The 17,522-nt window shown below is 35.2% G+C and overlaps 1 protein-coding gene across 2 annotated transcripts in view; it reads right to left on the reverse strand.

The window, feature by feature from the left end:
* XRN2 (5'-3' exoribonuclease 2) overlaps positions 1-17,522 on the reverse strand; it is an 83,693-nt gene that overhangs the window by 53,507 nt on the left and 12,664 nt on the right. Inside the window, exons 2-13 of one of the 2 annotated variants that reach the window (XM_004687137.2) lie at positions 11,603-11,730; positions 11,410-11,521; positions 9,201-9,312; positions 7,995-8,053; positions 7,829-7,918; positions 6,699-6,771; positions 6,203-6,253; positions 5,612-5,769; positions 4,257-4,331; positions 4,038-4,171; positions 3,880-3,937; positions 3,689-3,796 (exon numbers count right to left, since the gene is read on the reverse strand). In XM_004687137.2, the coding sequence (XP_004687194.1) occupies positions 3,689-3,796; positions 3,880-3,937; positions 4,038-4,171; positions 4,257-4,331; positions 5,612-5,769; positions 6,203-6,253; positions 6,699-6,771; positions 7,829-7,918; positions 7,995-8,053; positions 9,201-9,312; positions 11,410-11,521; positions 11,603-11,730 (1,158 nt within the window). The remainder of the gene's footprint in view (positions 1-3,688; positions 3,797-3,879; positions 3,938-4,037; positions 4,172-4,256; positions 4,332-5,611; positions 5,770-6,202; positions 6,254-6,698; positions 6,772-7,828; positions 7,919-7,994; positions 8,054-9,200; positions 9,313-11,409; positions 11,522-11,602; positions 11,731-17,522) is intronic. The other variant, XM_012728346.1, reaches the window with a different exon arrangement.

The raw sequence follows: 17,522 nt of genomic DNA on the forward strand, positions 1-17,522 counted from the left end.
CTCTGTAATATGTACACACAAGTGAATAAAGAGAAGTGGGGTTCTATGTAAGCCTTTCCCCAATGCCACCCCCAAATTACAAAAAAAGCAATCAAATGAAATGGAGGAAACGTCTATATATATTGTATATACTGCTTATTCTGGAACATTTGCATTCACAGTAAAAGGGTCCAGTCTAAACTAATTCTCTCTCTCTACTCATTTTCAAAACATAGCCATGGTTTTCAATTGGGCAAAACATGGGTTGATCTTACTCCTCAGTATTGGGAGCATTGAAAAGCCCCTTCTGCGTGAGGAAGAATTCCTTCCATGAGAATTAAGGCACTGAAAAGATAGCTAAGGTGATTATGACTGCTGCTGTGGCCTAAGGCAGGGGCTAGCAGGTATTGTACTGGTCACAACCTTGCTAGTTGTACTTCTATTCCTTTCAAGTCTGTAATGTCAACTGCAATAAAATTCCTGAATGAGGTTTGCAATTTGTATTTCTGCCAGATGAATTGAATGTTATATGGTGAATGTCTACCTTAAAGCACCACGAAAACATGAAACAGTGATTTCTTTAATCAAGATGTTTCTCTCCCCCAATTTTTAAAGAAACACCCCTTATCTAGGTCACCAATGACCGGCAGGCTGTGAAATCCACTAGTCCAAGTTTTCAGTCTTTATCTGATCATTACTTTGCTTCTTGAATCACTCTCTTGACATTCCATGATACTACATCTCTCATCATTGCATGCATGCAACCCTTAAACCTCTTAATGTTGTGTCCCTTGGGGTCCAATACTTGAAACTCCCCCATTTTACTCTCATGGGAGTAAGTATCTATATTCATGGTTCTGATCTGGACTTCCTCCTATTCAACACCTTCATTTGGGTATCTCATACAACTCATTCAAAATGTCATCCCCACCTTCACTTTTGTACTTCCTAGTCTACCTCAATCCTACTGTTCTTTTGTACTTCCTACCTCAATCCTATTGTTCAATTTTATAAGTGCTCAGTCAAAATACCATCGAGTCATTCTTGATACAATTTCTTCTGATTTAATCCATTACACAATCCTATTGGTCCTACCTCCAAAATATGTTAAAAATCTAATAACCTCCTATCTCATTCCCTTATAAATTACTCCTATCTCACTCCCTTAAATTACAGCAAAAGAGCCTCTTAATTCAGTTTACAGCTTCTATTTCTACCTTTTGACAGCTACCAAGGGATTTTTTTAATTAGTATCAGACATGTTCACTCCTTCCATTGATGCAGAATGAAAGCTAAAGTCTTTATAACAACAATGACCAGGCTTTACCCTCCCGTCATCTTGACTTCTCCTACTACCTTCCCTCCACTTTCTCTATTCCTAACACTCTGACTCCTCACCATTCTTAAATGTCTTGAATATGCTCTTACCCTAGAGTCTTTCCACTGACTCTTCCCTGTGTCTGAAATGCTCTTCCTAATATCTTTTATGGTTCACTTCCTCACATCTTTCAGGGTTTTCCATCTGTCAGAGGAATTCTCTAGTAACCTCTCCTAGAATTGCAACCTCCTCTTTTCCATCTTCCTACACATTAATTCACCTACTTTAGTTTACTTCACAACACTTACCACTCTAACACATTACACAGATTATTACTAAGTTTCTGTATTTATTGTCCATTTGCCCAGGAAGAATTGAAGTTCCATGTCAGGAATTTTTATGGTAAATACTTAATTTGCTTAATAAATGAACACTATTTTTCAGACAAAAGGCAAACATCACTGTCATAAAATAAGAAGCTCATGTCTGGCCTAACTGCTCATTTTAATAACAAATATTGACATATTTCTTTTCTACTATCCTGCTAGTTACTTAAGCATTTATATCTAAAGGTGCTAGTTATAAATAAGCAAAAAGAAAAAGCCTTTGCCGATCTTTAATCTTTTCGGGCTAAAAATTCTTCGGAGTTTTGTCAAAATCCATTAACATACTGTCTGAGAAAATACACCTGGATAGTTTTATGTTAAGTTTCTGAGGGTTCAAAACTTCCCCAGGGCTCAACGGAAGGATTTCATCTGAAATCAGGGACAACAAAAAAGATAAAAAACTTTAAAATACCCTCTCCATCTGGCCAAATGGAAACCATTTACTTACACCTGAAGCACAATGGTGTCTATCAAATCCACACTAGGTTTCTCTTATGCCAACTAGTTTCAATATCTAAGGGTACGGAACATGCTAGTCACAAAGGATTTTACACCAAATAGTACACAATAAGTGTAATTTTTTCTTAAGTATAAATGGCAGCAGGTCAAGTGGAGCCATTATAAGACTTACTTAAAAATGGTTGTTCTGGCAGATATTTGATACTCCAAAGTTAGTTCTGTTATCTGAATTTTACCTGTGAAAAAATCTTGCCATCACAGAAGACTGACAAATACCAAAGGCTAGTACTTTCAATTCACTCTTACATAAAACAGTTTCCTAAGTTCTAAAAAAAAAGTTCATTAGCTATAAACAGAGTAACATGTTTTAATCTGTTAAGATCAATAAGCAGAGTAGCAATATGATGCTGCTATTTGCTCAAATTAGTGCCATAATTTTTTTATAAAATCAATTTCTGGAAGGACTTCCTTTGCTCTTTAAGAAGCTACTTTCTAACCATGGTTTGCCTTTCCTGCTACACCCCCACAACCACCCTTTAACCCACTGTGCCTTGCCCCTCCAGAAAGCCTCAGGTTACCTGTTCATCTTACTCTGACACTCAAGATTCTCCTCCCTTAGGATGTCCTCCATCTCTAGCTCTCTAAATTTTGGTCTTCTCTATCTCCTTTAAAGTCCACACAATGAGGCTTTATGGGAGGTGCTTTGACTTCACAAGTTGTCAGATATTTTAAGTTCACACTCATGACTTGAAGTATTTCCCAACTGTTAATAATACTCAAATCTCCTTTCAAAAGACTTCTACCTTGAGTTCTATACCCCTCCATTGAACTGTTCCTGGACTTTTCTGTTCTGTGGGCCCTCAAACTCAGTATCTCCAAAAGAGAACTCAATTTCTACTTTGTTCTACCCTAACTTGTTCTACCCCCACTGCTTGTAATATCAATTAAATGAACCAGGGAACTCCCAACTACCCAAGCCAAGGACCTGGGCTTTTCACCCTTTTTTGTATGTAGTCATTCTTCCAGAGCTTTGTTACTTTTTTTTTTTTTAGCAATTTAAAAATTTTATTTACATTTTTTCTGTTACATCTTTTATGTTTAAATGTCTTACTCAGAGCTGCCACACTCTGCCTTTGCTGATGCAATCTAACCCAGGTGTGCTACTCCCTATAAATTTCTAGAATTTAACTATCTTCTGAAACTAAGTATTTCAAATGAATGAGGCAACTAGTTTAATCCCACCATTCTTTTAGCCTTGAAACTTTCATTTCATATCCCATTGGTTACACAATATTTGAATGCATATCTTAATTGAAATTGTGGAGAAAAAATTACAATGCAACTCAAAACAATATGCAATATAGTACCACAAAGCACCACACCCTTTATAAAATAATCAAAGCACCGACCACTCACGATTACAATAATGTATGATACACTAGAATGATATAAAAACACACTCAAAGAGATAAAAATTACAATCAGAGGATCATCATAGCCTATTAGAGACAGGAGCAATTTAGCTACTGCAATAGAAACACTTTACCTCATCATCCTTTCTCTTTTTAAAAATGCTATCCTCAACTTCACCAACTGCTAACATGATCATCTGTACTCTTTGCAGATTGACATAACCACTTTCTGTAAGGTAACCCTGTAAGTGATAAAATACATGTAAAATGATCTTCTTATAAAAGCAAATACTTTTGTTTTGAAATTATTTAAGAGTAAACTTACCCCGGTTTTGTGTACCACATTTTTGTATATGTTAACCAAACGGTCAATTGCACCTTCCCTGCCACCAGGAAACAAACATTATGCATTAGGACCAATATGCACTATAAAGGCAAGATGGCTAAAATTGCAGTTAAAAAAACCCACACAAACACACATACCTAATCTCTAATGAAGGCAGGTGAGGAAGGAAGTCATTTCCCACAAAGAAGCACATGAAGACCCAATCATCAATGCTCCTCTCAATATCAAATGTGAATGGCAGGCTAGCCATGGTGAGCTCTCTTTCCAAATACTACAACCAAAAAAGAACTTTGTCATTAAAACTATCAGAAGGCAGCCTGCTTTAGAGTGCCACTTCCTATGTTACTGCCACATACCTCGCGGAGAACATTAAGACGAAGGAAGATGAATTCTCCTTCAGCACAAGGAAGACTGTCTGCAAGTTCATCATGCTGCAAGAAAGGAAGGACAAATTCAACAAATCTTCTCTAAATCCTGTATTTTTCCCCATGCAAACAAGTATTATAACTTTTTCTAAAGTAAGATCCATTTTAATGTTATATATATCAAATTAAAAGGAACTTAACAAACCATTTTAAAGACAAACCACCAATAAAAATACAAACACCAAATAATCCTTTTTTTTTTTTGTAGAGCCAGATAGTAACTATTTTATAGCATATGGAAGACAAATAATCTTGATGTATATTCTCTCACATTTTATTGTTTTTATAACCCTTTGAAAATATAAAGACCATTCTTAGTTCATAGGTGAAATCCAGAGTGCCATGGTTTGCTAAACTCTGACCTATAACCCAACTAATTATAATACTACACCCTTCTCTATGTATATGCTGAAACAAAAACATTTATTTGTTACAAATATGAAGTCATATATTTCTTACCTGCTTTATTTTTCTCAGTATTTCTTTTAAAGATGCATGATAATTATATTTCTTACCTGCTTTATTTTTCTCAGTATTTCTTTTAAAGATGCATGATAATCTTAAAACAGATGGAAACCCCTTTAAAGGGTATTGGATATAATAAGTGAACCCAAAATAAATAGAAATTATGTGTAACTTAAAAGTATCAAGAAAATTAAAATAATTGATTAGTAATTCCTTTTAGAAATAACCATTTCAAACAAATTCTGTAAACAAATCATGTTCAGTGGGCATAACTACCTATGACATTTGACCCTAATGAAAGTAAGCTATGTTAGAGAAAGTGAAGAGTAGAAAGAAATGAGTGTGTGCATGCTTTTGAAAGAGTATTTGTTTTAAAGCACTTTAAAAGATATACTTTTCTAAATAACAACAATAATGAACAGCTATATACCAGAGACATTTTATGGAGGTGGAGTAGGGAGTGGGATTAAAAAACAGTGGGGGGAGGAAAATGCACTGGACTATGGTGATGGCACACGGGTGATTTGGTGATGGGAAGCCCATGGGGATTATAACTGAGATGGAAAAAGGCACAAAATGATGTAAAAATAAATTCTTATATTATTTAAAAAAAAAAAAAAAAGATATACCTTTCTGGGGGTAACAGAGTGAGCAGGTACAATCAAACCAGTCTTCTCTTTATCCATTTCAAAAAGTTGTCTAAATATACTTAATACTACTGAATTTAAAACTGGTAAAAATACTGTATTTTGTATTGTGTACATTTTATCACAATAAAAATTTTAAAAATGAGGCAGCTACTATCATCTCAAAGTTCTTACCTTTCCCTTCTTTTCTCTTGGCAAACCTTCACAGTCCTTGACCTCATGTCCAAACTGATTACAAAGACCACATGGTTTGGGTTTGTTTGGTTTGAATTCTTCTCTAATAATGGTAAAGTTGGGTTCGTGTGTAGCAAGGCCGAGCATAATGAGATCAGCTATCAATCAACAACGACAAAACACTAAACAGTGAGCACTTTGAGAAGATCCTTGCCATTGAGACACAAGACATTACTTTACATGAAACACAAATGCAAAGAAAAGCCCAACTGAGCATACAAGCAGCAGCAGCAAAGCCAAAAGCCTAAAACTTCCTAGCAGTTCTTGCCAACAATGTCTTCCAGATACCAGGGAGAAGAAATTTTCCATTTTCAAGACATGTGCAGCAGTATTAAAGGGTTGAAAAATATTTTTAAAATTCATGAGTGAATATGATCATAGCTTAAGCAAATCAACACTAGTCCCACCTCAAACATGAAATAAGCAAGGCATTTTATAATTTTCAGCCAATGATGAAAATCTATTACAACCCTCTAACCCACTGACTTGCTATGGTCTAAAACAAGAGAATCAGATCACAAAGAAACTTACCATCTGCTCCACATAAACAATGATGAGTGTTTGGATCATGGTTAGGTTGAGCTAAAGAAGCGAGAATGTTTCTATATAAATATTTTGTACCACAGGAGTATCACACTAAAAATTTTCTATATGTGGTTTGTTTTTTTTTTTTAAAGTAGAACAAATACAGTGATCCCGCCTTAATTCATGGTTTCACTTTCCATAGTTTCAGTTACCTGTGGTCAACTACAGTCCAAAAATATAACATATGGAAAAGACTTTTGAGAGTTCAATCACATAATTTTCAGTATATTGTTACAAAATTGTTTTATTCTTAGTTATTGTTGTTAGTATCTTACTGTGTCCAATTTATATATTAAACTTTATTATAGGTATTTATATATACAAAAAAACATGATATATATATATATATATATACATATATATAGAATTCAGTCCACAGTTTTAAGCATCTATTGGGACAAGGGCAGAATACTATATTCATCCATTTACAAGTGATTTTTACCTCTTTGTCTTCTAATGTAATCCATGATTTTATGTTCTCCTTCTCCAGGAGCACTAGCATCAGATAAAATAACCTATAAAAAAGTTTCAACACCTTCAGCTCAACCCTAATTTTCTTTTTTTTTAAGATTTATTTATTTATTCATACAGAACTGGGGTACAGGCCAGAGATGTGGAGGGTGAGAGGATTCACCAGAGAGAGACCGGGGAGCAGAACAGGCATATCAACGGAGTACACTGCTGAGGGGAGCAGCAGGCAGGTCAGGAGAGGTCTGCCTCGCCATGTGGTTGCCTCCGGGGATCTAACTCATGCGGAAGTGGGTTTAGCGTCTTAGTGCAGTGTTTTAACCCATTGCGCAACCAGGGAGGGTCTCAACCCTAATTTTCTAACATGAAAATCAACAGAAATGAGTATCTGAAAATTAATTAAAGTAATTCTAGTAAGATAAGTCTCAATAATTGGAAGTTCTTAGTAAGGGGGCGGGTATGTGCTTGAGCACATATGCTAATCAGCAAAACCATTACATGATCAATTTTCTACATGAAATATAAAAAATGTAATTGCTGGGTCAGCTTTAGTTATTAGAAAAACTGAGTTCACAAGTTTCAACTATTCTCACTGCTACCCAGATATAGCACCAAGCCATATGGAGCTCTAGGGGTAGTGGTAAAAGATACCCACCCATTAAATACAATTTTCCACATTCAGTTAATCAGAAAACAAACTCAAGAACCTAAGTTACATAAAAGTTTGTTTAGATCTTAAATACTTAGTAAAACATAGCCATACTTTAAAGGGAGCCCCACAATTTTAATCTTGCTGTATTTTGATTTCTACTAAAAGAAACTTTCATTTAAGAATTACTTTCTCATATGTACATTTTAAAAACCGTAAGTCCCATTTCATAGTAATGGTAAGAGGAAAAACTGGCTTTGAAAGAAAATTTGGCTGTTTAAAACTGGACCATGCAAGCTTCCCCTTTTCTAATAGCCCTAGAATCTTCTTTTCTCTGACAGTCAACTACTATTTTATTGGGAGGGGGAAGGGGAGGACAATATTACCAGTCATATCAAAGTATAGTCTCAGATGATCACCCTAATCTTTCTGAAGTACCAAAATGTGAAACTTACTGTCAAATTTTTCCACCCAGGGTCATTATTTAAACGATCAGCTATGTAATAGCGAAGGCATTTAGCAAGATTGTCCATGAACTCAGTTCCCTAAAATAATAGAAAGAAATAAATTAATCTACCATTTAAGAGTTTGCAATAGCTAGCAAAGTATGAGATTACTTACTGGTGTAATACAGTTGCTATCAAATCTTTCTTTTATTTCTTCTGGAGGAAGATAACCACCTAGAGAAAAAGAGGCAATGTTTGCTTCATTTCATGAAAAGTAAATTACTTAATATTAACCCAGAACAACAACAAATTCAAATACAAAAGAAAGAGAAGCATTTTCATCTGAGGAACAATGGTCTCCCTTTGGGGAAGAAAAAAAGAATCCTCCCCTTAAATTTAAGTTAAGCTTTGACATTATCCTCAAACAATGTGATACAGAAAGATACTACATTGCTATATAAAAATATAAAAATTATGACACTCTTCCTAATGTCCTCTGCAATAGTACATGTGCACACACAAATCAAGAGTTCAATTTGGTAATAATTCTTCAGATAATGGTGTCTTTGTAAAACAAAATTAAAATGCTGAGTTTATCACAGCTTTATATAAAAAAATGAAGTTATCAGTTAAAGGGATAAATTCTATTTTTTCCTCTATGTCACTATTTAGCTACTCAAAATACAAATATAGTGTACAGCATCTTCAAAAAAAGAAATCATCCTTAAAAATCTCTTTTGAACTGCTAAGAGCAATAACCTGAGTCAATAACTAACAGTTAACAAAACACTAAATAAATTACTGTGCCTCAGTCACATCCTATCTCATACAGAGAGATCTTGGGAAAGAATCAATCCCAGGGACATAAGGTCCCTTTGACCTCTTGACCTTCTTTCTAGATGCACACCCACTGGGAATTCCAAGGCTTTGGTAAGCTGCAAAGATAACTGTATCCCCACCCCTACTTTCAAAGCTGGGGAAACCCTCGTAGTACAGTGACTCCTACAACAACCTATATTGAATGTGTTTATAGCTTCCATATGAAAAAGAGATAAAAACCATTCTTAATGTATTTCTATTTTACAGAAAAATGAAAGTTAACTAAAAGCTGCACTTGCACTGAAAGAGCTGACAATTTGCTCACTCAACGAGAATTTCCTTCTTTTATTTCCATATCCTTTTAACTATAGCATTTGGAAATAAAGTTTATTTGACGAGTAAGGGATTCCACAAACTACTTTTCCTCAACATATTTTTTTCTTGACTAGCCTGGGACCCTAATCAAATTAAAAACATCATCTATTCATAAAGAAAAATTACAACCCCTCCATTTCTGCATTCATCTTGTAGAAAGCACAACTTCAAGTTGCATATTCTTTACCTTTTGCCAATATCTCTTCCCTGACTCGTTGCTTCTCTACTGCGGCTTCCATTCCTTCTTTAGATGCTCTGAACCTCCTCGAACGCTGCTGATTCATTTTAGCACGTGGTGCCTAAAATATGCATTTTATAGTCACATGTTACTCAAAACTAAATTCTGTACATTATTTTGAATCAATTCTTGTAAAAGTACTACACTAAAAATAGGAAAGTAAGTAATAATGTCTAATAATCCTTTCATGTCAAACATGAAAGATCCTGAGAACTTAATTTAGTCCAAGAACCTAAAAGCTGAGTTCAGTCACATGACTAACAACGTCAAAAGGATAAACATTCTACGGAAGTCACAGCATTAGGAAGCCTAATGCTGTAGGGCACACAACCTAATGTCAGTTCCAGTGAGTTCTAGTGCTTTAAGGTACCAAAAAGGAAAGCTCACGTAAACATCCAATTAGCTTACAATGAGTAGTTGCTACAGAACCAGAATCAGGTTAATATACTCTGTGTCCACACCTTAAAAAAAAAAAAAGTCCCCATGTGGGATTCATTAATTCCCTTAAAGCTAACAGAAAACTATGGCCTGATCTGTCAGTTCTGTCAGTTTCTATTTTGTATTTCCCACATTAAGGTTCTTAATTACCACTGTCTACAATTTAACAGTCAGAAAGGAACAAAATTTTAACAAAAATACTTTTAAAATCCATTTAACTAAGTTTAATTTAAAACACTGGGTAGGCCTAAATAACTAAATAGATTATAAAGTTTTGATATTACTGAACTCAGTTTTGGCAGGGAGAGATACTTTGAAGTGTCCTGTTTTTATCTAAAATAAGTTATTTTATATTCTTTTTAAACAGCCCCTGTAAAGTGAGACCATCTAATTCATGTAGCAAGCATTAAAATTCACATTTATATTTTAACAAAAAGTACGCTATAGACATGTGCATGTATATGCATGCAAATATGCACATATTTTATACTTGATCTTGTAGTAAAGACATACTGGATTAAAGTTAAAGATCTGCCTTCAAGAAATTTACCTGGATGTTAAATGAATATGCTCCAAATAAGACATACTTGGTGTTTCCTTTATTATTTACCCCACTTTAAGTGCAACTTCACAAGTTATTATTTACCCCACTTTAAGAGTAACTTCACAAGTTATTAGGCAGTTTTTCATTTTGTGAACAGAACCTTCCAGAAAAATTAATATTACACCCAAAGATTTTTTAGATTTTTGAAAATGATTCCATTAGTCACTAGGATGACTAAATCTAAAAGAAAAAGAATCTATTTGCATGTGACAAAGTAAATTTAGGATTATGACTTATCTGAACTGTCCATGAATCCTTACATAGTTTGCTGGTCAAAAAGTTTATAACCTAAGCTATTTGGTATTATTAGAGGACAGTGTATTTCCTCTAAGATAGAGTCCAAATTCCTGAGTGTGGCAGGTAAGGCCTTCTCAAATCAACATACTACTCTTTTCTAAATCAACTGCAGCTGCCTATATGTGTCAGTGTGATCAAAATTGTGCAAGGTGCTTTTATGTAACACATTTGAGAAAAAAACGAAATCCCATCTCCTAGCTAATTGTCTTCTCTTACCTAATTCCCTTAGTAACACAGGCTTCCAACTTCCCTCAATGCCCTGCATTTAATAATGAGTGTCTATAAAGTCTATAAATATCTAATCGCATGGAATTATGTTTCTGTCCCCTTAGCAATAAACCTTCAAAGCAAGGGCAGCTGCCAAAACCCCCAGAATTTCTAGCACAAGCCAGACATAAAAACTGTTTGAATAACTGACTGAAGAATGAGGCTTTTTCCCCTCAAACTCTCACATTATTTATCTTTCAGATTAGAAGCTGGAAACACAGCAAGGAAAGGTAAAAAAAGAACCTCCTAGGCCCTCCCTGGTGGCGCAGCGGGTTAAAGCACAGCACTGAGAATCTAAAGCCGCTTCCTCTTGAGTTCGATTCCCGCCTGCCCCGGAGGTGACAACATGGCGTGGCAGACCTCTCCTGATCCGCCCGCTGCTCCCCTCAGCAGTGTACTTCGTTGATCTGCCTGTTCTGTTCCCCGCTCTGTCTCTGGTGAAGCCTCTCGCTGCCCCTGAGCCTCTGGCCTGTACCCCAGCTCTGTATGCACAAATAAAATAAAATCTTTAAAAAAAAAAAAAAGAACCTCCTAAATTATTTTAGTACTTACCACTCCATCTATTGCCATGTACAGAAGTCGCCTTGGTCTTACAATATTGAAAAGTCTGTCGATGTACTCAAAAATTGCAACCATCATCTCATCCTCATTTTTTGGTGCTGGTCTGTAATGATATGTAAATAATGTAATATAATACAGTACTCCTTGTAATTTGTGGTAGCAGTGACCAAAACAGGTTACATACTTGTCTTCAGGATGAGTACAGGGATGGATGATTCCATTCATATCCAAATACAGATTGTCAAACTCCACATCATTTGGATTAGGTTTACTGGCATCAACAGGAATCTTTACACCATTGCATTCTTTTGGCTATGAAGAAGTGATAATTAATAGTTTGTTCATGTCTGAAGTTGACACATCTCAGTGGTGAACCTAGGTTTCATTTCTGAACTGAAAACAGAACATATTAGTAATCTTTAAAGCATATGATAAGCTTATCATAGTCCTTAAAGTAAAAGCAGATGTTGCTTCTGCACAGAGTGGATAACTACAAATATCACAAGGTAATCTGGACAGTGTAGGGGCTATTTATTCAAATTCCCAAATAATTCAGTTGTCCAAGAGATACCATAGGCATAATCGTACAGTTCCTAGAATTCCTCACTACACATTATCAGTAAGTCCTGGTAACTTAACCTAATGAAAAATGCCCCACCATTTCATCTTTAATGACAAAAATCAGGGCACCATCCCTCACCAAAAAGATTAGTATAATTGTACAGACTGTTCCATCTCAATATTCTCCAGCCTCCAGCCTACATATTGCACTGTCAGCTTTTTTCCCCTACAAGTATGACTATATCTTAATCTTGTATAATTTTTCTAGTGATTTGATGTAGCAAGTGCAAACCAACAAGCATGGACCATTACTATTCTGTCCTGTCACAATACTGTTTAGTTCCATCTTATTTCTCTAAAATGTTTCTTGAAAAACATTTTTTCATTTTGCACTGTCTTTGCGCATTGCTTCTCCTTTCCTGTCAATATCACACTACTGGAAATCTTATTAATTTTCTAGGGTACAGACTCAAATAAAATGACATTCACTTTATAACACTCTATACATGTCTCCCAAGAAATTAACTGCTCCTCCTGTAGTTCTTCATAATTTTGCTTCTTCACTTGCAGTACTTCCATGGTTTTGTAATTAATTTGTCCTTTTAATCTAACTACACAGTAATTTCTTCAACAGGAAAGGACTGAGCCTTATTTGCTCCTGAAGACACTCAGCTTCAGCAATGGCAAGAACATTAGATTTTTACTGTTACTACTAATAAAACATAGTAAAAAAAAAAAAATATATATATATATATATAACAGTTCTCCTGTACATCCAGTGTCATTTGTAATGCAAAGCTTTGTGAACTTAAAGCCTATCAATACATGCTACATCATGCATAAACCAAAAAACATTCTGGTAAGTGAAAGCCAGTCACAAAAGATCCCATTTATATCAAAAGTCAGAACAGACAAATCCAGAGACAAAAACAGATTAGCTTCATTCTGAGTGGAGGAAGGGTGAGAGATAGGGAAGTAACTGATGTGAGTACACCTGTTTTGAGAATAAAAATGCTCTAAAATTGGTGATTGTTGTACAGCTCTATGTATATATAAACTATATATACACGAAGTGTACACTGAACTGTATAATATAAACAGGTATATAAGATATAAATTACCTTGATAAAGTTGCTCAGAAACAAAAAAAGGTCAACTTAACTAGGAAAAAAAAGACCCCATAGAATTAATAATAATAAGTAATAATAATAATAAAGACCCCGTAGGATTAATAAACTGTTATGCCCATTTAATGCAATGACAGATAGACAATTCGAAGCAACAGAGATGAATTATCACAAATATGCTGTTAGGCCAAAACAACAATCTACAAACATATAGTATACCACTTACAGAAAGTTATAAAATAGACATACAAATATTAGGTATTGTTCAGGGATGAACACATACAGAATAAAAGCATAGAAGAAAAAGCAAGGAAATGATAAACACCAATTTCAAGACAGTGGTTATCTTTGAAAGAACGAAAATGAGATTGGGTTTTAATTTGATCTTATAACTGTGAGAAAAGAGTACCAAAGTGATGTAAGGGTAAAACAGGGAAGATGCTATCAGAGTATTTTATACAAATATGCTGTGAAACTGGAAAGAAATATTTGAATTATAAATAGTGAACTAAGAAAGTGTTAGTAAGAGAAAGAGGTCAGTTTTGAGGTGTCCACTGAACATAAACTTCCAAACAGTAGCAAACACTCTAAAAGTTGGATGCTCTCCTTCTCTTCACCTAACATATACATTCCAAAATCCACATTTTCCTCTTATGTACCCAGAAGATACCACAGTCAGTGCAGTCAAGATCTACTTTCTTTATATTACTCCTTAGGAAGCCAGATTATAAAATATTTTAGACTTGGCCAAATGATCTCAGCTACTCATAGGTGTCTTTGTAAAGCCAAGATAGACATGAATGAAAATGGCTGTGCTTCAAAAAAACTTTGCTTACAAAAAACAGGTCAGTGGCTTGCTAATCTCTGCCCTAGTGCCTAGCACAGCACTAGACATATTATTTGTCAATCAATGTTATAGTTGTATGACAATGGCTATTTCTCCTATCTAGAAAATAAAGCATGTGGAAGGGAATATAGGTGGTCCTATATTGAGAAAAGAGTTTTAAGCATAATAAGAAAACTGTACATATTTTCCTCTGAGCACTACTATAATTATGTCCAGAAGTTAATCATGTACATTTAGAGTTTATTTTTTCAAAAGAGAATTTTAATGCTCAACAAAGGAAATCATTCCTCAAGAGCCTTGTCAGAGTACCAACTTGCAAAACAGATCTTTAAACTCTCGCTGATTAAAAAGAGATCCTTAACCCATCAAAGAGAGCTAAAAGAAGAGCCACTCTAAAACCTAAAATAAACTCATTTTAAATAACTTTTCACTATTTGTAGATTTTCTTGACAATATTTGTACCTTTTCTACCCCTAGGCCACATGAAAGGCAAATAAGCAACGAAATAACTACAATTATGTCTAACTATACTAGAAAACCAAAATAACCTCTCATAGTTGAGAAATCATGAGAGATATTTAAGATGTGGAAAGTCAGTAATCTGACAAAATGGAGTATACAATTAAAATAAGCTGACAAGTGGGAAAACAGGGTTCTGGAAGAGCCTCTGCATGAACCATCACCAAAGCCACTTCAAAAGCCATGGAAGGGAACCTCTAGATGTTTCTTTCCCCTCCTCCTCTCAGGTCACATGTGGACAAGGCAGCTTGAAAGAGGCAATATCAGAAAACAGATAACCTTGCCTGATTAGTATTTCCCAAGTGAAATACAAACCACACCTACATAGGTTTGGCAGTCAAGATAGCTCTTCCCAACAGGAAGCCCTTTTCTCCTTTTCCTTCATGGAAAAAGGGATATATGGATTTCAAATAGGTGTTGGCAAGTTATCCTACTTGTGCAGAAAGATGCCAAGAAATCAAGATTAAGAAGGCATTTAAAATAGTAGAGATGGTATAAATAAATAGTGGCTCTGCATAAATATATGCACAGGTTTGGAGTAAGCCCCTAAACTGATTTTCACATCAAACTACATTACAGTCAACTTTGTAAGGCTTTCTGGTACCTCAAGTGTAAGACAGAAACCACTATATTTAGAAACAGTTAATGGTATAGATGCATTTTTGTTTAAATGTAGGCAGTATTTAACAGCATCATTAAAAAAACCACGAATAGTGCCTTCACTGTAGTAAGAACTCCCAATTACGGAAGTCAAATGCCAAACTATAGAATTCAGCTTTAGATTTCCTTTGAAGCAGCTTGGAAACTACAAATCTAGAAATCTAGAAAACTACAAATTATTGGCAATATTTTTGGGAGAAATGGCCCAATGGCTATTGAAAGTGCCAAATTATAGTATTTGGGTTAAAAATTCAGGCCGTATGTTTTGTCATAGTTACCAAACAGAAAGTTTCAGTACTTGCAGGTTATAAGTATTTTTTCCAAGTGTAATATCTATTAAATCTTCATTTTTATTAATGTTGGTCAACCAAAAGTATTAATCATCACCAATACTTTAAAAATATGGGAGGCACTTTTCTAAGGATATTTACTCATGGAATATTCTACTCTAGCCTCACAATACTTTGTAATGTACAAAGTATTCCGCTTACAAATGAGAACACAAATGCTTAAAGAAGTAGCTTTTTCAAAGTCAAATTACTGAAGTATTTAGAGAGACCAGGATTTGAACCCACCAGCCTGAGCTTAACCAGCACACACAGTAACTGTAATTTCACTAGATGTAATGAAGTAGTACTACACTAAGTACTACCAAGGATACAAAGTATGCAAGATGGATGAAATTAATTTTCTAAGATATATAAGATCAGAGTGAAGAGAGAAACTTCTAGCATGACAGCATAAAGAGCTCTGTTCAGCTGCTCCTTAGGGGAACTAGTGACATGGCTAGGGTGTTAGAAGCTAAATCTAGTGTTTGCCACCCAGCCTACAGCAGAAGCAACCCCACCATTAATTAACCCCATATTCATGCCAGCCAAGAATTGTAGCCCCATGTGGCAGGTGGCATTGACAGCCTACATCTTCAACACAAACCTATAGATTTCAGGCTTGGTGTGCTGGGAGATTCTGTACATGCACGTGCTACTGACCAGCACCACCTCCAAAGAGGGCTCGGTGTTAGAAATGGGCTTTTGCATGGCTATCACACCTCCAAGCTACAGAAGGCTTCTATCAACGATCACTGAATTATCAAATGCAATGACACCATCTTTCAGTGGCTCAAGGACTGGTTCCTTGTACAGCCACACAAGCTGGTTCCCTGAAGGGACTGTGAAAGAGGTGGTGCCCATTCTGCCATACTGTCACTTTACTGGAATCCTGTATGCTATCTACTATCCAAAGAAACCTGGCACACACAATTTCAACATTAATTGAACATTGAACATTAGGCATAAACCACAAGGAGGTATCATCTAGCTAGCATCAAAAAGATAAACATTAACAAATTCTGGTAATGGTGAGCAAAATAGGAACTCCTTGGTCACTGTTAGTAGGAATATAAATTGGTGCAACCATGTGGAAAACAATAGGGGAAAGCTGATTTTAAAATTTTAAATGAAAACTATATGACCCAGCAATTCCATTTCTGGGTATATATCCAAACAAAATGGAAACACTAGTTTGAAAAAATATATCCACTCTCATGTTCACTGCAAAAATATACAATGATATAGTATAAAAAAAATGAAATCTTGTTATTTGTTACAACTTTGAGGGCATTATGCAAATGACTAGAGAGGAAGAGGCAAATGCCTTATAACCTCACTTTTATGCACTCTTAAAAAAAAGAGAAAATCAAGCTCTGGTACACAGTGACAGACTGGTGGTTACCAGAGATAGGCTGATGGGTGAAGTAAATAGGTGAAGGAGATCAACTGGTACAAACTTCCAATTAGAAAATAAATAAGTCTTGGAGAAGTGATGTACAGCATGGTGATCATAGTTGATAGTAAATGTTATATGTAAAAGTTGCTAAGAGAATAAATCTTAAATTCATCGCAAGAAAAATAGTTTTAGTTATGTACTGTGAAACGTGCTCATCAGATATACTGTGAACAGTTCATATTACATATAAATATCAAGTCATTGTATCATATATCTAAAACCAATACATCAATTTTACTTTAAAAAAAATCAAAAATGGTGTAACTTATTGTGAAAAGCAACTGGGAAGAGACTCACAGATCTAGTGGGATACAACCAAGGCTATAGACCAGCTAGTATGTGGGGAAAAAATTAGGGTATAAGATAGCTGTATAAGCACCCCGGATGTTGGCAGAACATTAATTAGCAATTAACAACCGCTAATCTCAGAAACTACTGCCAAGAAAGAGACACAATTTCACTGAATTAGTCCATAGAGAAATTTATGTGGAACAGTTTAAAATAACAGAGCAATGGGAAAAGATCATGCTTAGTGAGATAAGCCAGAAAGAGAAAGAAAAATACCGGATGGTTTCACTCATAGCAGGAGTATAATGGACCAGGCG

Source organism: Condylura cristata, unplaced genomic scaffold, assembly GCF_000260355.1.
Source record: "Condylura cristata isolate star-nosed mole 26May11 unplaced genomic scaffold, ConCri1.0 scaffold00022, whole genome shotgun sequence".
Lineage (NCBI taxonomy): Eukaryota > Metazoa > Chordata > Mammalia > Eulipotyphla > Talpidae > Condylura > Condylura cristata.